The sequence below is a fragment of the Cherax quadricarinatus genome, chromosome 9, assembly GCF_038502225.1.
Source record: "Cherax quadricarinatus isolate ZL_2023a chromosome 9, ASM3850222v1, whole genome shotgun sequence".
Classification (NCBI taxonomy): Eukaryota; Metazoa; Arthropoda; class Malacostraca; order Decapoda; family Parastacidae; genus Cherax; species Cherax quadricarinatus.
This window is the reverse complement of record NC_091300.1, coordinates 34,625,930-34,651,443: the sequence shown is the minus strand read 5'-3', so window position 1 is coordinate 34,651,443 and position 25,514 is coordinate 34,625,930. Positions and strand designations below refer to the sequence as shown.

General features: G+C 39.7%; 1 protein-coding gene across 1 annotated transcript in view; it reads left to right on the top strand.

Annotated features, from left to right (window-relative positions):
- Window positions 1-25,514, top strand: part of park (E3 ubiquitin-protein ligase parkin) — an 82,151-nt gene that overhangs the window by 11,830 nt on the left and 44,807 nt on the right. Inside the window, exons 2-3 of the mRNA XM_053772764.2 lie at window positions 760-1,053; window positions 13,160-13,408. Of these exons, the coding sequence (XP_053628739.1) occupies window positions 760-1,053; window positions 13,160-13,408 (543 nt within the window). The remainder of the gene's footprint in view (window positions 1-759; window positions 1,054-13,159; window positions 13,409-25,514) is intronic.

Genomic DNA, 25,514 nt, shown 5'->3' with positions numbered 1-25,514 from the left:
TGTATATGGTTGAACCCTGGAATTATCAAGGTTTAGGTCTTGTGAATCCTGAAACTTCTAGATAATTGGACATTTGGCTTGTCTGAATTGTTGAAATTTTTTTATTTTATATGTTTGTCATACTTCTATCTCTTCTATCTGAAAAAAATGTTCAGAAAGAAGGTAGATTTGGGTGTGAGAAACTTAGTGAGCACATTTTGAATGAAATTCTATGGTTAGGGGTCAAGAACCAAGAATTAAAGGTATTGTTATAAGAGTAATTCATGACAAATTAATGTCCCAAAAATGTGATAATACTACATGTGCCAAAAAATCGTATAAAAAATTAAAAAGAAAATGATAAACAAATCAGGAAAAAATTAAATTTCCCTGTAAACTCAGCTAACAATAGAAAAATAACCTTATTACTTTAAGTCATTCAGATTTATTTTCATAATGGTGAACCAGAAGAAGTAACTTTAGGGGTGAGAAATAATGCAGAATAAGGCACTTTTAAAAAAAATTTCATGACTGGTTTGCCATTTTCATTTGCCTTTTAACCATACTGTATCTCTTTAAATATTGTGCAAATTGCACTCAAATTCATTTTCATAAGAAAATTCCTAGAAAATGAATTTGCACACAGGAAAATCCAGTGAGCCAATTTTGAATAAAATCATGTGGATTATGAAATGTGCAAATTCCAGTGTTTGACTGTTTTTCAATTTCTTATTACTTCTGCATTATTACAACAGAATTTAATGAATACATATTTGACAGGTCTTTGTTTGCCTTGATCCATCATGGACAGTGGAAAAAATAAAAATTGCCTTAGCCCCAAAACTGAATAGTTCCAGCAAAGACTTAAGAATTATTTTTGCCGGAAAAGAATTACTAGACGATATGGTGATTCGTGATTGTGATCTTGGAAATCACAGCTTCCTTCATGCAGTCAGGGTGGTATCTAAGGATAAAGGTGGAAATGGGTCAACAAGCATTGCTTCAACTTCTGCTGTCAGTAATGTGGAATACCTGAATGAAGTCTCAAGCTTTGAGAGAGCAGCTAAAGAGAAGGTAATTTTGTGTACACCAGGGTAAGATTACAATGTTTCTTATGGCTAGTAAAGGGTTTAATGTATTTGTGATATTTTTTTTGTAAAAGGGATGGTGTATTTTGTGTTATGGGTGTACTTCAGTTATTCATGAGGCCGAAATGATAACATCTACTGTAAATGTCTTAACATAGATGAACTCTGTGGATGATTTTATCTTAAGCTTTATTTAGCTTTGAATAGCTCCATTACAAAGCTTATTTTCATAGTGCTTTATGAACTACATTTACTCTAACATAGACAATGCTTGAATATCATAACATGTAACTTCACGTTGCAAAGGTACATTGACATCTTGGGCATTGTCTCTAGATGATTTGATCTTCATCAACCTAAGAACTCTCTCAGATTGTTGGAACTTGCCATACAATTCTCTCTGGAGGAAGAAAGGGCAATTAGTTACCCTTTCTTGACATTCTTCTCAACAATGAAGGAAATACTTAAACATAGGGTTTATAGAAAACCCACCGGTCAGGATGACTCTATGCACTATTTATCCCACTGACCTTAAGATCAAATGTGGCATCATCATGGGTTTTTTGCCTCTGTGCCCTCGGCTTATGTAATAAAGAATTCTTTGGAGATGATCAAATACATAGAGGATGCCTTCTCTGTCCTTAGGTTTCCTATACATATCCACTCCTGCAGGAGGAAAGCTCTATTTACTCACACCACTCTTAGGGAGAACTTCAACTTTGAGCATCATTGTCATGTCCTCTCCTTCCCACAGGACAGGGTGCCATCAGTATCACCTCCATGTTCTTTATTGCCAATATTAACTTAGCTGACATGACCCTCAAAACCAAAAAGAAGTCACTAGACCTCAGCATTCCATTAGGAGGATATATCAGCATTTACATAAATGAAACAGGATGTGACATACAGAATCTCCAGCAGAACATAAATGAAAGCAGGATGAATGATTCCAGTAACATATGTTGTTCACAGTAGTCTGTACTTCCACATCATTAACTAAGTGATGAGAGCTGCAGTTATATCGGGGATTCTGGAGGCAAGGAAGGGGATGTACATGTTGACAGGATCCAGCTCTCACGTTTTCCATGATTCACATTGTTTGCCCCTCTCCCTTTCCTCTCTCCCCCCTTTCCCCCAGACCATGCTGTTTACCTTGCAATCCTGACTTCACTTTGACCTTTGGTACCAAGCCTGATCTTAGAGTGCTCGCTTGCCTTGTAAGTGATTTTTTTTTTTTTTTTTTTTTGCATTGGGTTATTTGTTTCTTCGGAAGCTGCAGTGTTTATTAAAGAGATATTGACATTTTATTCATCAAATTATTTATACCTAAACTGATAATTTGATGGAGGCAGGAGGCTTAACAATTTTCGTTGGGTATTGAGAAGCAACATGAACTTTTCCCACTTCGTATTTTATTTTTTTTTATTAACACATCAGCTGCTTCCCACCTAGACAGGGTAGCCCAAAAAAGAAAAACTTTCATCATTCACTCCATCACTCTCTTGCTAGAGGTACACTTACACTACAGTTATAAAACTGCAACATTAACACCCTTCCTTCAGAGTGCAGGCACTGTACTTCTCATCTCCAGAACTCTAAGTCCGGCCTGCCGGTTTCCCTGAATCCCTTCATAAATGTTACCTTGCTCACACTCCAGTAGCATGTCAAGTCCGAAAAACCATTTGTCTATTCGTTCCTATCTAACACGCTCACATATAGTTGCTGGAAATCCAAGCCCCTCGCACACAAAACCTCCAACCTTTCCTAGGCTGACCCCCTACCCCGTCTTCCCTCCACTTCAGATTTATACACTCTCGAAGTCATTCTATTTTGTTACATTCTCTCTACATGTCCAAACCACCTCAACAACCTCTCCTCAGCCCTCTGGATAATAGTTTTGATAATCCTGCACCTCCTAATCTCCAAACTTCAAACACTATTCACACCACACATTGCCCTCAGACATGACATCTCCACTGCCTCCAGCCTTCTCCTTGTTGCAACATTCACCGCCCCATGTTTCACACCCGTATAAGAGCGTTGGTATAACTATACAGGTCTCCCTCCACATTCGCAAGTTTCACTTTCGTGGTCTTTGAGCATTCGCGAATGCCCAGCCACCCAGTCATATTTAAAATATGTCATTACGAATGTTAGGTTTTCTTTTTCTTTTTAGTAGGCTATACAGGTAAAGGGGTTACTAGCCCATTGTTCCCAGCATTTTAGTTGAATTTTACAACATGCATGGCTTACGGAGGAAAGATTCTTATTCCACTTCCCCATGGATATAAAAGGAAAAGCAGTAAGAACAAGAACTATTAAGATAAAATCAAAGAAAACTCAGATGAGTGTGTATATATAAATGTGTACATGTATGTGCAGTGTGACCTAAATGTACATAGAAGTAACAAGACATACCTGAAATCTTGCATGTTTGAGACAGAAAAGACACCAGCAATCCTACCATCATGTAAAACAATTACAGGCTTTTGTTTTACACTCACTTTCCAGGATGGTAGTACCTCCCTGGGTTGTTGCTGTGTACCAACCTACTACAATAATATATAATTGGGGGCCTGATATTATATTCTATATGAAGTTTATTATATTATTTCAGTTCACTTTTTGTATTGTATCTTTTTTTATATGCTTCTAAACTGTTGTATCTGGGTGCCTCTGCCAAAAAAAAAAAAGATTATGTATGAGTGAGGTGAAAGTGTTGAATGATGATGAAAGTATTTTCGTTTTGGGAATTTTCTTTCTTTTTGGGTCACCCTGCCTAGGTGGGAGACTGCCCACTTGTTGAAAAAAAAAAAGTATGTTAGGAATTGTGGTGGCGGCAGAGTTTGTTTGAAGACAGGACAAAATAATCCTTCAATATGACGCTAACATCAAGTCTACAGCTTATTTATCTATCACAGTTGATCTAATATGACATAATAAACAATAATATAGAAACATGACATATACTCTAGAATGAATAAAGTATGTCATTATGTCACGAGTGGTGGTGGTGGTGTTGTTGGGTGTTTAAGGGCCACTGAGAACATAAGCCTTACATAGTGGTGGTGGAGGTAGCAGCAGAGGCGTTAGAGGCGGCAGTGTTGTCAGTCACACTATATACCTCCAATAACATTGGACTTCCAGCAAGCATGCGTGAGCATGTTAGATAGGAGTGAATGGAGACGAATGGTACTTGGGACCTGACGATCTGTTGGAGTGTGAGCAGGGTAATATTTAGTGAAGGGATTCAGGGAAACCGGTTATTTTCATATAGTCGGACTTGAGTCCTGGAAATGGGAAGTACAATGCCTGCACTTTAAAGGAGGGGTTTGGGATATTGGCAGTTTGGAGGGTGTATCTTTATATGTGTATGCTTCTAAACTGTTGTATTCTGAGCACCTCTGCAAAAACAGTGATAATGTGCGAGTGTGGTGAAAGTGTTGAATGATGATGAAAGTATTTTCTTTTTGGGGATTTTCTTTCTTTTTTGGGTCACCCTGCCTCGGTGGGAGACGGCCGACTTGTTAAAAAAAAAAAAAAAAAACATTGGAGGAGTTGCTGTCCTTTTTCTATCAATTAATCGCTTAATTTACTTGCTACACTGTTAACCCCTAAATGGTTCAAATGTATATATATGTTCTCTCCCCCAGTGCTCCAAATAGTATTTTGAAAAATAAAAAAAATCTTTTTTTTTTTTCATTGAAATAGAGAAATTTTTTCTAAGTGTTATAGGATTAAAATAAAAAAATTAGGGTCAGTACTTACTGAGATGAGGCTGCAAAGTTGGCACTTAATGCTCACCTGATGGCAACATCGAGTCTTGCCGCTTGAGGAAGTGTTGCCGATATACCATTTTTGCTCATTTTTATATTTACATAATTTTTATGTTCTGATAATTACAATTTATTGTAGTTCTTGGCATTTCATAACCAATCTTTGTTCTGACACTAATATTAGGTACTGAAATTGTACTCAAATTGTCACAAACACATTGACCGGTGGACATCTACACCTGCCTTGGTCATTTACTGTTGTCTAGGACTATATACAAAGTATTCATAGGTCCCAGCAATGTTTTGGATATACGGGAGTATAGAAGAAGAAGAAGGAAGGAGGAGGAGGAAGAAGGAAGAAGGAAGAAGAAGGAAGAAGTTCCCTTGAAGCAATGTGACAGGCATCCGGGAGGGCAGTGATAAGATGAGATATGGGATGACATTTGATGGGCGCCAGCAAGGGTTCAAAGATAAGGGATGGCATTTGATGAGCTCGTATCTCTGTCTCTGATTATCTGTCTCTCTGCTTGTCTGTCTCAGAGAGAGCCACTGTGAACCAACAGGTATTCTTATGCATTATATCTACAAGCACAGTATAGCACTTTGGGTTTTTTAGGTTATCCTAGGTAATTTACACTACATGTAAATGATAATGGGAGCCCTTTGATTGAACTTTGTATAGAAAGGGGTTTGGTTGTGGGTAATACATATTTTAAGAAAAAGAGGATAAATAAGTATACAAGATATGATGTTGGGCGAAATGACAGTAGTTTGTTGGATTATGTATTGGTAGATAAAAGACTGTTGAGTAGACTTCAGGATGTACATGTTTATAGAGGGGCCACAGATATATCAGATCACTTTCTAGTTGTAGCTACACTGAGAGTAAAAGGTAGATGGGATACAAGGAGAATAGAAGCATCAGGGAAGAGAGAGGTGAAGGTTTATAAACTAAAAGAGGAGGCAGTTAGGGTAAGATATAAACAGCTATTGGAGGATAGATGGGCTAATGAGAGCATAGGCAATGGGGTCGAAGAGGTATGGGGTAGGTTTAAAAATGTAGTGTTAGAGTGTTCAGCAGAAGTTTGTGGTTACAGGAAAGTGGGTGCGGGAGGGAAGAGGAGCGATTGGTGGAATGATGATGTGAAGAGAGTAGTAAGGGAGAAAAAGTTAGCCTATGAGAAGTTTTTACAAAGTAGAAGTGATGCAAGGAGGGAAGAGTATATGGAGAAAAAGAGAGAGGTTAAGAGAGTGGTGAAGCAATGTAAAAAGAGAGCAAATGAGAGAGTGGGTGAGATGTTATCAACAAATTTTGTTGAAAATAAGAAAAAGTTTTGGAGTGAGATTAACAAGTTAAGAAAGCCTAGAGAACAAATGGATTTGTCAGTTAAAAATAGGAGAGGAGAGTTATTAAATGGAGAGTTAGAGGTATTGGGAAGATGGAGGGAATATTTTGAGGAATTGTTAAATGTTGATGAAGATAGGGAAGCTGTGATTTCGTGTATAGGGCAAGGAGGAACAACATCTTGTAGGAGTGAGGAAGAGCCAGTTGTGAGTGTGGGGGAAGTTCGTGAGGCAGTAGGTAAAATGAAAGGGGGTAAGGCAGCCGGGATTGATGGGATAAAGATAGAAATGTTAAAAGCAGGTGGGGATATAGTTTTGGAGTGGTTGGTGCAATTATTTAATAAATGTATGCAAGAGGGTAAGGTACCTAGGGATTGGCAGAGAGCATGCATAGTTCCTTTGTATAAAGGCAAAGGGGATAAAAGAGAGTGCAAAAATTATAGGGGGATAAGTCTGTTGAGTATACCTGGCAAAGTGTATGGTAGAGTTATTATTGAAAGAATTAAGAGTAAAATGGAGAATAGGATAGCAGATGAACCAGGAGGCTTTAGGAAAGGTAGGGGGTGTGTGGACCAGGTGTTTACAGTGAAACATATAAGTGAACAGTATTTAGATAAGGCTAAAGAGGTCTTTGTGGCATTTATGGATTTGAAAAAGGCGTATGACAGGGTGGATAGGGGGGCAATGTGGCAGATGTTGCAGGTGTATGGTGTAGGAGGTAGGTTACTGAAAGCAGTGAAGAGTTTTTACGAGGATAGTGAGGCTCAAGTTAGAGTATGTAGGAAAGAGGGAAATTATTTCCCAGTAAAAGTAGGCCTTAGACAAGGATGTGTGATGTCACCGTGGTTGTTTAATATATTTATAGATGGGGTTGTAAGAGAAGTAAATGCGAGGGTCTTGGCAAGAGGCGTGGAGTTAAAAGATAAAGAATCGCACACAAAGTGGGAGTTGTCACAGTTGCTCTTTGCTGATGACACTGTGCTTGGAGGTTGGAGGGAGAGAGTATGGAGGAGGTGAATGTATTCAGATATTTGGGAGTGGACGTGTCAGCGGATGGGTCTATGAAAGATGAGGTGAATCATAGAATTGATGAGGGGAAAAGGGTGAGTGGTGCACTTAGGAGTCTGTGGAGACAAAGAACTTTGTCCATGGAGGCAAAGAGGGGAATGTATGAGAGTATAGTTTTACCAACGCTCTTATATGGGTGTGAAGCATGGGTGATGAATGTTGCAGCGAGGAGAAGGCTGGAGGCAGTGGAGATGTCATGTCTGAGAGCAATGTGTGGTGTAAATATAATGCAGAGAATTCGTAGTTTGGAAGTTAGGAGGAGGTGCGGGATTACCAAAACTGTTGTCCAGAGGGCTGAGGAAGGGTTGTTGAGGTGGTTCGGACATGTAGAGAGAATGGAGCGAAACAGAATAACTTAAAGAGTGTATCAGTCTGTAGTGGAAGGAAGGCGGGGTAGGGGTCGGCCTAGGAAAGGTTGGAGGGAGGGGGTAAAGGAGGTTTTGTGTGCGAGGGGCTTGGACTTCCAGCAGGCATGCGTGAGCGTGTTTGATAGGAGTGAATGGAGACAAATGGTTTTTAATACTTGACGTGCTGTTGGAGTGTGAGCAAAGTAACATTTATGAAGGGGTTCAGGGAAACCGGCAGGCCGGACTTGAGTCCTGGAGATGGGAAGTACAGTGCCTGCACTCTGAAGGAGGGGTGTTAATGTTGCAGTTTAAAAACTGTAGTGTAAAGCACCCTTCTGGCAAGACAGTGATGGAGTGAATGATGGTGAAAGTTTTTCTTTTTCAGGCCACCCTGCCTTGGTGGGAATCGGCCAGTGTGATAATAAAAAAAATAAAATAAAATAATTGAATTTGTGTGTACCTGTGAGACATAAAAAGAGACTGTCTGTCTCTGTCTATCTGTCTCTGTCTGTCTCTATCTGTCTCTGAGACAGATAGAGACAGATAGACAGAGACAGATAAACACAGTCAAATGGACAGAGACAGACAGACAGATATAGACCCCAAACTTGGGGTTAACATCACTTTCCTCTTAAGAGAAGTGTTAATATGACATTACATCAGTGAATCCTTGGTGTTTGCCGCACTGTTTTCTCTAGCAGGCGCTCAGTTTAACTGGCACTCCCACAAGGTAATAAGTGATCCCAGATTTTTTTAATATGGTGCACACTGAGTGTTAAGACCCATTCTATGCTGATCAGGCATCTTAGGCCAATTATGCCAAATTTGGAGGCAGGAGAAATAAAACGTATATATATGTTTGGGGCGCTAGCGGTAAGAACGTATATATACGTTTGGACCGTTTAGGGGTTAATGCTACACTTTATCCCTGGCTGGTGCTATACCTTTATCGACTCGTGCTGCTTTAGTATTGTACATATTGTAGAATCACTGAATCACTTAAGAAGGCACATTCTTCCCTCTCTCTTCGTCCTCCACTTTGGTACTCTGCTACGAGTTCTTTCTTGAATTCTATAGTCTTTCTCACTTTCTTTACCAAAGGGCTGGCACTAGTACAATATTTTACTATGTTTTCATGTGTTTTATGATTGTTCATGGTTCAGTAGGTTAAGGAAGCAGTATTGTTAGGCTCAGTAAATGCTATTATTATATTTCCCAACAATATATTTGTGCACCGAACATTCACTATTTTTCAACATTCGCAAGGTTCTTGATCCCCTAACCCTCACGAATGTGGAGGGAGACCTTTACTCTCATACATTTTCCTGTTTGCTTCCATGGATAAAGTTCTTTGTCTCCACCTCATCAGTTCTATGATTCACCTCATCTTTCATAGACCCATTTGCTGACATGTCCACTCCCAAATATCTGAATACATTCACCTCCTTCATACTTTCCCTCCAATCTGATATCCAATCTTTCGCTTCCTTATTTTTTTGTTATGCTCATCACCTTACTCTTTCCTATATTCTTTTTTAATTTTCTTCTTTTACGTGCCGTACCAAACTCATCCACCAACCTCTTCAACTTCTCTCCATAACTTATTTTCAACAAAATTTGTTGATAACATATGCGCTCTCTCATTTGCTCTTTTCACATTTCTTCACCATTCTCTTAACCTCTCTTTTTCTCTCCATGTACTCCTTGCATCACTTCTACTTTGTAAAAACCTCTCTTACTACTCTCTCTGCATCATCATTCCACCAATCGCTCTTCTTTCCTCCCTCACCCACTTTCCTGTAACCACAAACTGTAGAACACACTAACACTTCATTTTTAAACTTACCCCATACATCTTCTACCCCATTGCCTTTACAAGTCGGCCATCACTAATCTGGCATCATTGGGACCTGTAGTGTGCTGGATTAGTGAGTTTGCCGGATTACAGAATGGTTAGGTTAGAGTACACTTAATTAACCTATCAATAGAGACTCTTTCTGCTACATCTTCCTCATTTTCATCACTGCTTTCTCCTCACTGGCTTGCTGCTGTGGATTTACAGACATCTGCACAATTTCTGAGTCTGTATAATGATGAAATCTGAGACAGTATAATGATTTGAGTCAGTATAATGATGAAATTTGAAATTATGCTAGCCGAAATTAGTGCCGGATTACTGATGGAATCAGATAACTGATTGCCAGATTAGTGATGGCTGACCTGTACTCTCACTTGCCCATCTATCCTCCAATAGTTGTTTATATCTTACCCTATATGCCTCCTCCTTTAGTTTGTAAACCTTCACCTCTCTTACTTACTGCTTCCATTTTCCTTGTATCCCATCTACCTTGTGCTCTCACTAGCTACAACTAAAAAGTGATCTGATATATCTGTGGCCCCTCTATAAACATGTACATCCTGAAGTCTACCCAACAGTCTTTTATCTACCAGTATGTAGTCCAACAAACTGCTGTCATTACGCCCTACATCATATCTTGTGTATTCATTTATCCTCTTTATCTTAAAATATGTATTACCCATAACCAAACCCCTTATTATACAAAGTTCAATCAAAGGCTCCCCATTATCATTTACACCTGGTACCCCAAACTTACCTATCACACCCTCTCTAAATATTTCTCCTACATTAGCATTTAGGTCCCCCTACCACAGTTACTCTCTCACTTGGTTCAAAAGTTTCAACACACTTGCTGAACATCTCCCAAAATCTCTCTTCTACACTCCTTTTTGGGGGACACTTATTATGACCCACTTTTTGCATCTGACTTTTATTTTAATCCACATAATCCTTGAATTTATACATTTATATTCTCTCTTCTTTTTCCATAACTGATTCTTCAGTATTATTGCTACCCCTTCCTTAGCTTTAACTCTCACAGATACTCCTGACTTAATCTCATTTATTTCTCCCCACTGAAACTCCTCTACCCCCTTCAGCTTTGTTTTGCTTAGAGCTAGGACATCCAACTTCTTTTCATTCATAACATTAGCAATCGTTTCTTTCTTATCATCCGCACTACATCCATGCACATTCAAACATCCCAGTTTTATATAGTTTTTCTTTTTCTTTTTTTATAATGTTATAAAACATTATTTGTAATCATTAGTATAACCCTTAATGAACTGTTTGCAAGGGTTTTAAAGGAATGTAAAGAGGAACTTAGCAAACCTTTGGCTAATCTTTTTAACATATCACTACAAACTGGTATAGTGCAATTAAGTGGAAAATGGCCAGTGTGATACCTATCTACAAAGCAGGAGACAGGTTCTTAGCTTTGGACTATAGACCAATAATCCTAAACTCCATAGTGGGAATATTTATGAAATCAATAATTGCCGAGGCAATTCGTAGCCATCTTGAAAGGCATAAATTGACTAGTGAATCTCGGCATGGTTTTACAAAGGGGCATTCCTGCCTTAAAATTTACAAACTTTTTTTCACTAATGTATTTGAGGAGGTAGCTCATGGTAATGAATATTATACAGTGGACCCCCGCTTAACGATCACCTCCAAATGCGACCAATTATGTAAGTGTATTTATGTAAGTGCGTTTGTACGTGTATGTTTGAGGGTCTGAAATTGACTAATCTACTTCACAATATTCCTTATGGGAAAAAATTCGGTCAGTACTGGCACCTGAACATACTACTGGAATGAAAAAAGTTCGTTAACCGGGGGTCCACTGTACTGTGTTGTAGATGAATGGTTCAGAGAACCGACATGTTGTTGAATTAGACACATGTGCAACTCTTGGGTATCTTCATTGAGGAAACGTTTCGCCACACAGTGGCTTCATCAGTCCATACAAAGGAGAAACTTGAAGAACAGGAGGAGAATGAGGTAATCAGTCCCTCAGCCTTGAGTCGATGTGGTCAGTCCATCAATCTTAAATAGATACCCAAGAGTTGCACATGTGTCTAATTCAACAACATTATACTGTGTATATGGCTTTTGATAGTTCCACATCAGAGGCTATTGAGGAAAATTAAGATACATAGAATAGGAGAAATTTTTTCCTGGACAGAGGTGTGATTGACAGATAGGCAGCAGAGTGTTTACATAAATAGGGGGAAATCAGAGTGGGTGCACATCACGAGCAGTGTTCCACAGGGGTCAGTGTTGGGCCCTTTGTTGTTCACAATTTACATAAGCGATATAGATGAGGGAATAAATAGCGACATAAGTAAGTTTGGCGATGACACCAAAATAGGCTGTTGAATTCATTCTGATAAGAACAATAGAGTACTCCAGGAAAATTTGAATAGACTAATTCAGTGGTTGGAGAAGTGGCAGATGCAGTTTAATATAAACCAAACATATTAACTAAATAATGTAGATCTTAATATTACTGATTGCAAAAAAGGAGTTAGGAGTTCTAGTTAGCAGTAATCTATAACCAAAACAACAGTGCACTAGTGTTCGCAGTAAAGCAAACAGAATCCATGGGTTCATATCAAGAAATATAAATAACAGGAGTCCTCAGGTTGTTCTTGAACTCTGTATACTTTGGTTAGGACTCATTTAGATTGTGCTGCACAGTTCTGATCACCGTATTACAGAATGGATATAAATTCATTGGAAAGTGTATAAAGAAGGATGACAAAGTTGATCCCATGTATCAGAAATCTTTTCTATGAGGAAAGACTGAGGGCCCTGAATCTGCACTCTAGAAAGACATAAAATTAAGGAGAAATATGATTGAGGTGTATAAATGGAAAACAGGAATAAATATAGGGGATGTAAATAACATGCTGAAAGTATCTAACCAAGATAACTCACAACAGTGGTTTCAAGTTGGAAAAATTTGGATTCAGTAAGGATATAGGAATGCACTGGTTTAGTAACAGAGTTGTGGACAAGTGGAACAAACTCCCAAATACTGTCATTCAAACTAAAATCTTGTGTAGTCTTAAAAATAAGTTAGACAAATACATGAGTGGATGTGACTTGTGCCTGACTGGCTTTGGCCAGTAGCTTTAGCCAGTAGGTGACTTGGACCGGCCTAGCATGGGCCAGTAGGCCTGCTGCAGTGCTGCTTCCTTCTTATGTTCTTCTCTACCTAAGAAAGTGAAAATTACAGTACTGTATTTGACAAATGTGTTAAACATTGTCCCCCCAAAAAAAAGGTGATTGGTAGAAAGGAAATTAAAATGCATTTAAATGTTCTAGGTATGCTATATCCACTTTTAATGTAAGAACTTGCTCAGTTATGGTAATTACAAATATGGGTTTTGTTACTTAAACTACACTATAGCTGTATGTGTTTACATTTTAGGAAATATAACTTGATTGTATGCCATATAATTAAGAACAGTGAAGCTTGTATATGATTTGGAGGACATCTTAAGTAAACATGTATATTACAACAGATTAGGTGTGGATTTTACAGTTCCCTTGTCGTATATGAAGTTTACTTTGCATTTAGAGACATGCCACTTCATTTTCTATGAAAATGTACTTGTATAAGTAAATGCTGTTTTGTTGAGTTTTTAATGCACACTACATTGGTCTTGATGCCATTTTATTATTTTACAGTCTGTGGAATCACTTAAGAAATTGGAAAGTAGGGCTGACCAGTCAACTAGTTCATCCACTGACAAATTAGAGGGACAGACAACAAAAGCTGAAATTTTGACAGCCTCTGGAGTATCTGCACCACCTTCTGAGTCAACTGAACCATCTTCTATGCTGACAGGCCGCAGTTGCCGGCTGTTGTGTGATGCATCCACAGCTATGACAATACAGATGACTGAGGCTGAACAAAAGACCATCCGTGACCTTATGGCAAGTATGAAATTTTGATTAAAGTGCTATCATGTGCAGTATTTTTTCTGTCACACATAGTACTGGAGTTTACCTGGAGAGAGTTCCGGGGGTCAACGCCCCCGCGGCCCGGTCTGTGACCAGGCCTCCTGGTGGATCAGAGCCTGATCAACTAGGCTGTTGCTGCTGGCTGCATGCAAACCAACGTACGAGCCACAGCCCGGCTGGTCTGTTTACAGTATTTATCACATATTTTCAAGAAATAAAAATATGGCTAAATCTTAGTGTAAATGCAAGTAGTTCCTTGATTGGTAAGTGTTTTGTTTTTTTTTTTTTTTTGCTGATGTACAGTTTGGTAGTATGGAGAGTGAGTGGGCATATGGTACCCATCAAATTTTGGCATAGTCCTCCAGTCAGAATTTTTTTTTCAGACATGATCATTGCATTTACTAGACTTTATGCAGCACTACTTTTTTTTCTTTTCTTAGAATTCAAACATTAATGTTAGAACCACATTTAAGAAAATGTGGCCATTGTGCTCATATTTTTGTAGAATATTTTATACATAGTGCTGTAATTAAGGCTTATGTATCTTGAAAATTAATGGCTACTTCTCTACCCAGTAAACTTTTCCCCTCCTCTAGCTGTCATGGATATGTTTCATTTTACAAGACCTCACTTCTTATTGTTTACATAATGTTTACTGAGATTCTAAAATTATGGTAAGTAATGTTAGAGTAGTTGAGAAACCATCTTGTTAATTCCATGTCAGTGATCAGTTCCATTATGTTCTAAGTTCCTGTATTTAGAGGGGCCTATTTACAACTGTTTCTTTTCTCATAATTTCATATTTCTTTTTTCATATTAATACAGTAACTGCATTACTAACTGTAATGATGTGTAATATACAGTATTATATATAGTGGCATGACTACATATTTTTTCCCATTACAGGGCAATTATTTGAGAGTTTTAAACCATTCTTGCAATTTTCTGTATACAGTGGAACCTCAGCTTATGAGCTTAATCCATTCCATGACCTTGTTCGTATCCTGATTTGTTTGTATGCTGAGTCAATTTTCCTCATTTAAATTAATTGAAAAGCCATTAATTCCTGCTCTCAAGGGCAGGAAAAATACACTTCATTATAATGCTAATGTCAACTCTGCAGCTTATTTATCTATCACAATTGATCTAATATGACAAAATAAACAATATAAATAGCATAGAAACCCGATGTATACTCTAGAATGAATAAAGTATGTCATTACATATGTGGCTACGTAGTGGTGCCAGCAGCAGAGGAGAGTTTATTGTTTGGATACAGGACAAAATACTCCTTCAATATGATGCTAATATCAACTCTACAGCTTATTTATCTATCAGAATTGATCTAGTATACATAATAAACAATGTAAGTAACATAGAAACCTAATGTATACAGTGGACCCTCGACCAACGATTTTAATCCATTCCAGAGAGCTTGTCCGTAGCCGAATTTATCATCGGCCGAATTAATTTTCCCCATAAGAAATAATGGAAATCCAGTTAATCCATTCCAGACAGCCAAAAGTATTAAAAAATAATTCTTTTTACATGAAATATACATTTCCCTACAAAGAAAACAATGAGACATGCACAATAAATACATAAATACTAAAATGACACTTACCTTTATTGAAGAGTATTGATGAGTGATACACTGTTTTCCTTGAACACACTGGGATTTTCAGAGTGATACATGAGTAAAGGCTTCGCTTTGCAATCCCCACTAGCATTACAACAAAACATGAGAGTTAGCCTGTCATCATAGGCTTGTGTCCTGGGAGTGCCTTTTCCTCCTGAGTAATGTAGGTCCTGTTTGGCATTTTCTTCCAGAACAGGCCTGTTTCATCACAATTGAACACTTGTTGGAGTTGGAATTTTTCAGCTTTGCCATGCCTTATCACACTGTGTATGCCACTACAATTCTTAAATCTCTCAAACTAACCTTTGCTGGCCTTAAATTCACCAATATGAGAACTAGTTCCAGTCATATTTTCCTTCACCTGGGTGTTAGTCGCCTGGTGTGGGTTGCATCCTGGGGGACAAGATTAAGGACCCCAGTGGAAATAAGTTAGACAGTCCTTGATGATGCACTGACTTTCTTGGGTTATCCTGGGTGGCTAACCCTCTGGGGTTAATTGTTTCTCAGTAATTGTTTCTTGTTAAGCCACACCAACAACACTCTCCCCACATCTTCGAGTAGTACAGCTGACGGTGGTGCAGCAGCAGCAGCTGACCGCAGTACAGCAGCAGCTGATGGTGGCGCAGCAGCAGCTGATGGTGGTGCAGCAGCAGCTGACAGTGGTACAGCAGCAGCTGACAGTGGTACAGCAGCAGCTGACAGTGGTACAGCAGCAGCTGACAGTGGTGCAGTAGCTGACCATGGTACAGCAGCAGCTGATGGTCGTACAGCAACAGCAACAGCTGACGGTGGTTCAACAACAGCAGCAGCTGATGGTGGTACAGCAGCAGCTGACGGTGGTGCAGCAACAGTAGCAGCTGACCGTGGTACAATAGTATTTCAATAGTATTTCTCACCCTTTTTACCACAGGGTTGGCAGTAGAAGCTTTCTTTGGGCCCATGGTGGCTTATTTAGCAGTTACAAGCACTAAAAGCAATGGAATAATACAAAATATATTGCATATATGCGTGAAACCATCCACCCTGGCTTGTAAACAATGGCACACTAGCTGAAGGCAGGGCATCTGAGGCGCTCAGGCTGGAGGGACAGGTGGACGCATTCGGGACAAATGTCCTTACCTGAGTTTTTCATTGTTGGCCGAGCCAATATTTTTACGCAAAAACGCATCGTTGCCCGATTTTATCATTAGTCAATGCCCTCGTTGGTCGAGGATCCACTGTATTCTAGAATGAATAAAATATGTCATTATGTGACAAGTGGAGGCGGCCATAACCGCTCCCACATTGTTGTGGTGTTCACTGCCATCTAGTGATGGCCATTCAAAGCCATCTATTATTATAATTATTATTATAGTACATTATTATCATTATTATTATACGTATTATATTATTATATATTATTATTATTATTATTATTATTATTATTATTATTACTATTATTGTAATGAGGGAAGCACTTAGGGGAGGGGATGGAAAGTATTCAGGCTTAATTTAAAAAACTGAAACTCAGATTCAATTTTCTAGATCAAGAGCCCCTCCCCACGTACGTACTACTACTACTAATAATAATTAAAATAATAATAATAATTATTATAATAATAATACAATATAGTAATAATAATAACAGTAAGGAGAAACGTCAAAAGGCTGCCAGTAGTTGGTAACCACTACTTTTCACCTGTCTAGACGTATGTAGTCTACAAATATAGGTTAAGTCTGCCTGAAATGCCTCGGCATGATAGTGGCTTTCTTTGCTCCAATCATATTATATGTAAACACACATTGTAACCTTTGCAAAGAAATAAATATTTTATTTATTTATTTATTTAAGGAACTTTCCTTGAGGGGGAAGTACGCATCCTGAAATTTCGTTCGTAGCCAGAAGCAAAAAATCGACTGAATGACGGTTTGTATCCTAAAAAGTTCTCATGGTGGGGTGTTCGTAAGCTGAGGCTCCACTGTACAGTGGACTCTGTTTTTGTTACCCTCTGATTTCATGATTTTTGGTTATCGCTGATTTTTTTGTCAAAATATAGTCTGTTTTCGTTGATTCCATCTGGTTTCATTGGTCGTACGGAACATGTCTGAGTGCCCGCACACACACACAGCCTCCCACACACCATTCGGAGCCAGCGTGGCATTGTTTCTCGGCGAGTGAACATTGCCCTGCGAGGTCTTACGAAACGTTTCGTAATAATCCATTGTTTTTTGTGTTTGTTTATTGTGTGTGACTGCTAAATAAGCCACCATGGGCCCAAAGAAAGCTCCTAGTACCAGCCCTTTGATAAAGAAGGCGAGAAACGTGATAGAATTCAAGAAAGAACACACCAGCCAGGGTACTTAGCCGCACACACACACCAGCCAGGGTACTTCGCCACACACACACCAGCCAGGGTACTTCACCACACACACCAGCCAGGGTACTTCGCCACACACACCAGCCAGGGTACTTCCCCCACATACACCAGTCAAGGTACTTCCCCATACACACCAGACAGGGTACTTCCCCCCCACACACCAGACAGGATACTTCCCCCCCACACACCAGACAGGATACTTCCCCACACACAACTGCCAGGGTACTTCCCCACACACCAGCCAGGGCACTTCCCCACACACCAGCCAGGGTACTTCCCCACACACACCTGACAACCCTATGCCTGTTGTAGAATCTATTGTGGCTTTGGGGAAGTCCATGGGGTTGGATGTGAGTGGCCAGGATATGGAAGAGTTGGTGGATGACCACAGTGAAGAGCTAACCACTGAATTATTATAATTATTATAATCATGGAGGAGTGCTAAACCCGTAGGATTATGCAGTGCATCTGGGGGGGGGGGAATGGAAGGTATTCAGGCTCAGTTCAGGGAACTGGAGCACAGATCCAATTCCCTAGATGAAGAGACCCTCGCCAGCATCAAGGAACTTCCCTTGATGGGCTAACCACTGAAGAGCTGCAAGACCTTCACATGGAACAGCAGCAGACCACAGCTGAGGAAATTGATTCAGAGGAGGAGGAAGAGAGAGAGAAGGTACCTTCTTCAGTGATTAAGGACATGTGTGCAAAGTGGAGCGAGTTGCAAAGTTTTGTGGAGAAATATCACCCTAACAAAGCTGTGACTGCAACATGTTCAGTGACAATGCCTTGTCCCATTTTAGGCAAATCTTAACCCTTTGAGGGTTTTCGTCGTACTAGTACGTCTTACGCGTAGGGGTTTTTGACGTACTAGTACGCATAAATTCTAGCGGCCTCAAATCTCACGCGAAAAGGCTGGTAGGCCTAGGTGTGAGAGAATGGGTCTGCGTGGTCGGTGTGCGCGGTAGAAAAAAAATCTGGGACCCAGTGGTGCATTGTAGGAATGCCCTCTTAGTAAACAATGTCCACCATGCCTCGCGGTAAGAAGCTCCTCACTCCTCGGCGAATTGGGACACTTTTGTTCCCCAGTGACAGTTCTAATAGTGATGGAAGTGCCAGTGAAGATGAGTTTCGTGGTTTTAGTGAGGTTTTGACCGAAACTAATGACCATAATATCGGTAATAGTGAAGAAAACCCAGACGACCCTCAGCCTTCCACCTCTGGTGCTGGGCCCTCGTGTTCACGTTCAGTTGTTCCAGAACCCAAGAGGAAACTTCTATTTTCCCAAATCCCAGACTCAGATGAGAGCATGGGTGATGATAGTGATAGTGAATATGAACTACAAGCTCTTCAAACTAGTTCCAGTAGTGATAGTGAAGTGCAATATTCCCCAGTGAAGCGTCAGTATATACGACAATATATGCGCTCTGGAAGTGTGCCATATGCTATTCCAAGGGGAAGGAGTGTATCTCGGAGTACATCCCGTGGCTGTACAACAGGAACAGACAGTGAAAATGACGAAGATACTGTTGCAATTGGGATGGAAAATGTGCGTGGTGGTAGTGGTGCCGGCGGTGAGGCACCAGCAGTGGGCCATGCTGCCACCCACGCTGCCACCCACGCCGCTGCCTCAGCTGATCTAGAACAAAGGCCACCATCCCCCACTCCCCCACCACACCAGCCTCCACAACCACAACCTCCACAACCACAACCTCCACAACCACAACCACCTGTCATTGTCCAGTACCCACCAGCAGACCGCACCTGGGATTGGCAGGAAGCTGTCAATTTTGTTCCAAATCCCCACCAGTTTGATGGCAGCCAAAGTGGAATACGGCCATCTTGTGCACTTGGGAACAATGCCACTGAACTGGAATGTTTCGAGTTATTCTTTGACGAACCACTGATGAAAAGTATTGTCATGGAAAGCAACACATACTACGAGTACACCATGGCAAACACATTACTTTCACCAAAATCACGTCTACACCAATGGTAGTAGGTAGTAGGTTGGTAGACAGCAACCACCCAGGGAGGTACTACCGTCCTGCCAAGTGAGTGTAAAACGAAGCCTGTGATTGTTTTACATGATGGTAGGATTGCTGATGTCTTTTGTCTGTCTCATAAATATGCAAGATTACAGGCATGTCTTGCTACTTCTACTTACACTTAGGTCACACTACACATACATGTACACATTTATTTATACACACTCATCTGAGTTTTCTTTGATTTTATCTTAATAGTTCTTGGTCTTATTAATTTTCCTTTTATATCCATGGGGAAGTGGAATAAGAATCTTTCCTCCGTAAGCCATGCGTGTTGTAAAAGTCAACTAAAATGCCGGGAACAATGGGCTAGTAACCCCTTTTCCTGTAAAGATTACTAAAAAGAATAAGAAGAAGAAAATTGTCAAAGTGGGAAGTCTGAATGTGCGTGGATGTTGTGCAGATGATAAGAAAGAGATGATTGTGGATGTTATGAATGAGAAGAAGCTGGATGTCCTGGCTTTAAGTGAAACAAAGCTGAAGGGGGTGGGAGAGTTTCAGTGGAGAGGAATAAATGGGATTAGGTCAGGGGTTTCAAATAGAGTTAGAGCTAAAGAAGGAGTAGCAATAATGTTGAAGGATAAGCTATGGCAGGAAAAGAGGGACTATAAATGTATTAATTCAAGGATTATGTGGAGTAAAATAAAGATTGGATGTGAAAAGTGGGTTATAATAAGCGTGTATGCACCTGGAGAAGAGAGAAGTGTAGAGGAGAGAGAGAGATTTTGGGAAATGTTGAGTGAATGCGTGGGGAGTTTTGAATCAAGTGTGAGAGTAATGGTGGTTGGGGATTTTAATGCTAAAGTGGGTAAAAATGTTATGGAGGGAGTAGTAGGTAAATTTGGGGTGCCAGGGGTAAATGTAAATGGGGAGCCTTTAATTGAGCTATGTGTAGAAAGAAATTTGGTAATAAGTAATACATATTTTATGAAAAAGAGGATAAATAAATATACAAGGTATGATGTAGCACGTAATGAAAGTAGTTTATTAGATTATGTATTGGTGGATAAAAGGTTGATGGGTAGGCTCCAGGATGTACATGTTTATAGAGGGGCAACTGATATATCGGATCATTATTTAGTTGTAGCTACAGTTAGAGTAAGAGGTAGATGGGAAAAGAGGAAGGTGGCAACAACAAGTAAGAGGGAGGTGAAAGTGTATAAACTAAGGGAGGAGGAAGTTCGGGTGAGATATAAGCGACTATTGGCAGAAAGGTGGGCTAGTGCAAAGATGAGTAGTGGGGGGGTTGAAGAGGGTTGGAATAGTTTTAAAAATGCAGTATTAGAATGTGGGGCAGAAGTTTGTGGTTATAGGAGGGTGGGGGCAGGAGGAAAGAGGAGTGATTGGTGGAATGATGAAGTAAAGGGTGTGATAAAAGAGAAAAAGGTAGCTTATGAGAGGTTTTTACAAAGCAGAAGTGTTATAAGAAGAGCAGAGTATATGGAGAGTAAAAGAAAGGTAAAGAGAGTGGTGAGAGAGTGCAAAAGGAGAGCAGATGATAGAGTGGGAGAGGCACTGTCAAGAAATTTTAATGAAAATAAGAAAAAATTTTGGAGTGAGTTAAACAAGTTAAGAAAGCCTAGGGAAAATATGGATTTGTCAGTTAAAAACAGAGTAGGGGAGTTAGTAGATGGGGAGATGGAGGTATTGGGTAGATGGCGAGAATATTTTGAGGAACTTTTAAATGTTAAGGAAGAAACAGAGGCAGTAATTTCATGCACTGGTCAGGGAGGTATACCATCTTTTAGGAGTGAAGAAGAGCAGAATGTAAGTGTGGGGGAGGTACGTGAGGCATTACGTAAAATGAAAGGGGGTAAAGCAGCTGGAACTGATGGGATCATGACAGAAATGTTAAAAGCAGGGGGGGATATAGTGTTGGAGTGGTTGGTACTTTTGTTTAATAAATGTATGAAAGAGGGGAAGGTACCTAGGGATTGGCAGAGAGCATGTATAGTCCCTTTATATAAAGGGAAAGGGGACAAAAGAGACTGTAAAAATTATAGAGGAATAAGCTTACTGAGTATACCAGGAAAAGTGTACGGTAGGGTTATAATTGAAAGAATTAGAGGTAAGACAGAATGTAGGATTGCGGATGAGCAAGGAGGTTTTAGAGTGGGTAGGGGATGTGTAGATCAGGTGTTTACATTGAAGCATATATGTGAACAGTATTTAGATAAAGATAGGGAAGTTTTTATTGCATTTATGGATTTAGAAAAGGCATATGATAGAGTGGATAGAGGAGCAATGTGGCAGATGTTGCAAGTATATGGAATAGGTGGTAAGTTATTAAATGCTGTAAAGAGTTTTTATGAGGATAGTGAGGCTCAGGTTAGGGTGTGTAGAAGAGAGGGAGACTACTTCCCGGTAAAAGTAGGTCTTAGACAGGGATGTGTAATGTCACCATGGTTGTTTAATATATTTATAGATGGGGTTGTAAAGGAAGTAAATGCTAGGGTGTTTGGGAGAGGGGTGGGATTAAATTATGGGGAATCAAATTCAAAATGGGAATTGACACAGTTACTTTTTGCTGATGATACTGTGCTTATGGGAGATTCTAAAGAAAAATTGCAAAGGTTAGTGGATGAGTTTGGGAATGTGTGTAAAGGTAGAAAGTTGAAAGTGAACATAGAAAAGAGTAAGGTGATGAGGGTGTCAAATGATTTAGATAAAGAAAAATTGGATATCAAATTGGGGAGGAGGAGTATGGAAGAAGTGAATGTTTTCAGATACTTGGGAGTTGACGTGTCGGCGGATGGATTTATGAAGGATGAGGTTAATCATAGAATTGATGAGGGAAAAAAGGTGAGTGGTGCGTTGAGGTATATGTGGAGTCAAAAAACGTTATCTATGGAGGCAAAGAAGGGAATGTATGAAAGTATAGTAGTACCAACACTCTTATATGGGTGTGAAGCTTGGGTGGTAAATGCAGCAGCGAGGAGACGGTTGGAGGCAGCGGAGATGTCCTGTTTAAGGGCAATGTGTGGTGTAAATATTATGCAGAAAATTCGGAGTGTGGAAATTAGGAGAAGGTGTGGAGTTAATAAAAGTATTAGTCAGAGGGCAGAAGAGGGGTTGTTGAGGTGGTTTGGTCATTTAGAGAGAATGGATCACAGTAGAATGACATGGAAAGCATATAAATCTATAGGGGAAGGAAGGCGGGGTAGGGGTCGTCCTCGAAAGGGTTGGAGAGAGGGGGTAAAGGAGGTTTTGTGGGTAAGGGGCTTGGACTTCCAGCAAGCGTGCGTGAGCGTGTTAGATAGGAGTGAATGGAGACGAATGGTACTTGGGACCTGACGATCTGTTGGAGTGTGAGCAGGGTAATATTTAGTGAAGGGATTCAGGGAAACCGGTTATTTTCATATAGTCGGACTTGAGTCCTGGAAATGGGAAGTACAATGCCTGCACTTTAAAGGAGGGGTTTGGGATATTGGCAGTTTGGAGGGATATGTTGTGTATCTTTATATGTTTATGCTTCTAGACTGTTGTATTCTGAGCACCTCTGCAAAAACAGTGATAATGTGCGAGTGTGGTGAAAGTGTTGAATGATGATGAAAGTATTTTCTTTTTGGGGATTTTCTTTCTTTTTTGGGTCACCCTGCCTCGGTGGGAGACGGCCGACTTGTTGAAAAAAAAAAAAAAAAAAAACCAATGGAAGGAGGCAACTGTGGCTGAGATGTATCTTTTCTTTGCCACAATAATGCTTATGCCACATGTGTATAAGCACAAAGTGAAATCATACTGGTCAACAGACCCCCTGATTGCAACACCAGGTTTCAGTGATATAATGCCAGTGAATCGATTTGTGCTAATGTTACGTATGCTTCACTTCTCAGATAAAACCAGGCCTGACAGAACTGACAGGTTATATAAGATTAGGAATGTGTTTGTGTATCTGAAACAGAAATTCAGTACGCATTTTTATCCCTTCAGGAAGCTTGTAATTGACGAGTCTTTGATTCTGTTCAAAGGAAGACTCTCTTTCAAGCAGTACATACCAAGCAAGAGGAAACGCTTTGGTATAAAGTTGTTTGTGCTTTGTGATTGTTACAGTGGTCTGGTATTGGATATTATTGTGTACACTGGAAGTTATACATTGCAAAATACCAGGAAGTTATTGGGCATCTCAGGTGATGTGGTTCGAACAATGATAGAACCATACCTTGGTAAGGGGCATATATTATATACAGATAACTGGTACACAAGCCCCTCACTCAGTGATTTTTTGCGAGTGAACATGACAGATGTGTGTGGCACAGTGCGTGCAAATCGAAAACATATGCCCAGGTTTGACGCTGGCACTCGTAGAGGTGAGGTGCAGGCATTTGCTGCCAATGACATCATGGCATTTCAGTGGCATGACAAACGAGATGTCACACTGTTGTCATCAATTCACCCTAATGAAATGGCAAACAGTGGCAGGCAGCATAGAGAGAGAAATGAACCCATTCTAAAACCTGCAGCTGTGATTGATTACACCTTCAACATGCGTTCAGTGGACAAATGTGACATGCAGATTGGGTTTGCTGATTGTGTTCGCAAGAGTTATAAGTGGTACATCAAACTGTTTTTCCATCTTCTGGACATTTCCATGCTCAATGCTTATAATATGTATAAGATGAGCACCAGAAACAAACCACAGTACGGCGAATTCTGTTTGTCTGTCATCAGACAAATAGTATTCAAGTACCAAGGAACAGCACCTGCAATTGACCGCCCACCAAATTATCAACAACTACCTGCTCGTCTGAAGCATGGTGATCACTTCCTGGTAAAACTGCCTGCTACTGCTTTGAAGAAAAAGGCTCAGAAGAGGTGTTACGTCTGTTCACATACAAAAAAACGCCCACAACAACGCAGAGACACTCGTTTTATGTGTGAGGAGTGCAAAACTCCACTGTGCATGACACCATGTTTCAAAGAGTTCCACAGGCTGCAGAACTTCTAGAAACATTCCCTGTGACTGTATATGTGTATATAAAATATAGAAAAATAGTAATAAACAACATTTCATATTGTTTGTTTGTGTAAATATTTTCTGTAAACAAAATAATGACAACAGTGTTTACGCCCTTATTGTGTAGTATTGAAAAAGAAATAACTTACAAAATACTGATCATGTTGGCCTCAGAGGCCATAAAAGTTACTCAGAAAAAGAAAAATTGAAAAATAATTGAAAATAGTACATAAAAAAGTAAATAGAAAAATACCGGGTGACAGCAGTCGGCGATGTTACCATATGTTCAATTTTGGCAAATTTCACACCTCCATATCTCGGTAAGTATTGACGTTAAAAATTTTTTGTTTAGCCTATAATGTTTAGAAAAAAATACTCTATTTTTTCATAAGAAAAAAATATTTTTTTTTTTTTTGAAATTTGGCCGACCCTGAGAACGAGTTTCGGAGAGGGCCTGTTGACCCTCAAAGGGTTAAAGAGACGCCAGAAACAGAGCTCTTGGGAAAAATTTTTTGTGCTATAGGGGTCCAGTGACTCTCAAGCTGGTCCTAGTGCCAGTAAAAAACAAAGAAGTGAAGTAACCCCTGATAAGGACTTGGTACATGAAGTCCTTATGACAGGGCATTCCCCTTCCCAACAATAGTAACTTTGCCCTCTCCCTTCCTCCCCATCTTCCATAAACCAACAAGAGTCTTCGATAAAGGTAAGTGTGATGTTAAATGTTCATTTATCCATTTTATTAGTAGTAGTAGGGTGGTAGACAGCAGCCACCCAGTGATGTACTACCGTCCTGCCAAATGAGTGTAAAATGAAAGCCTGTAATTTATTTACATAATGATAGGAGTGCTGGTGTCTTTTTTCTGTCTCATAAACATTCAAGATTTCAGGTACGTCTTGCTACGTCTACTTACACTTGAGTCACACTACACATACGTGTACACATTTATGTATACACGCTCATCTAAGTTTTCTTTGATTTTATCTTAATAGTTATTGTTCTTATTGCTTTTCCTTTTATATCCATGGAGAAGTGGAATAAGAATCTTTCCTCCGTAAGCCATGCGTGTTGTAAAAGTCAACTAAA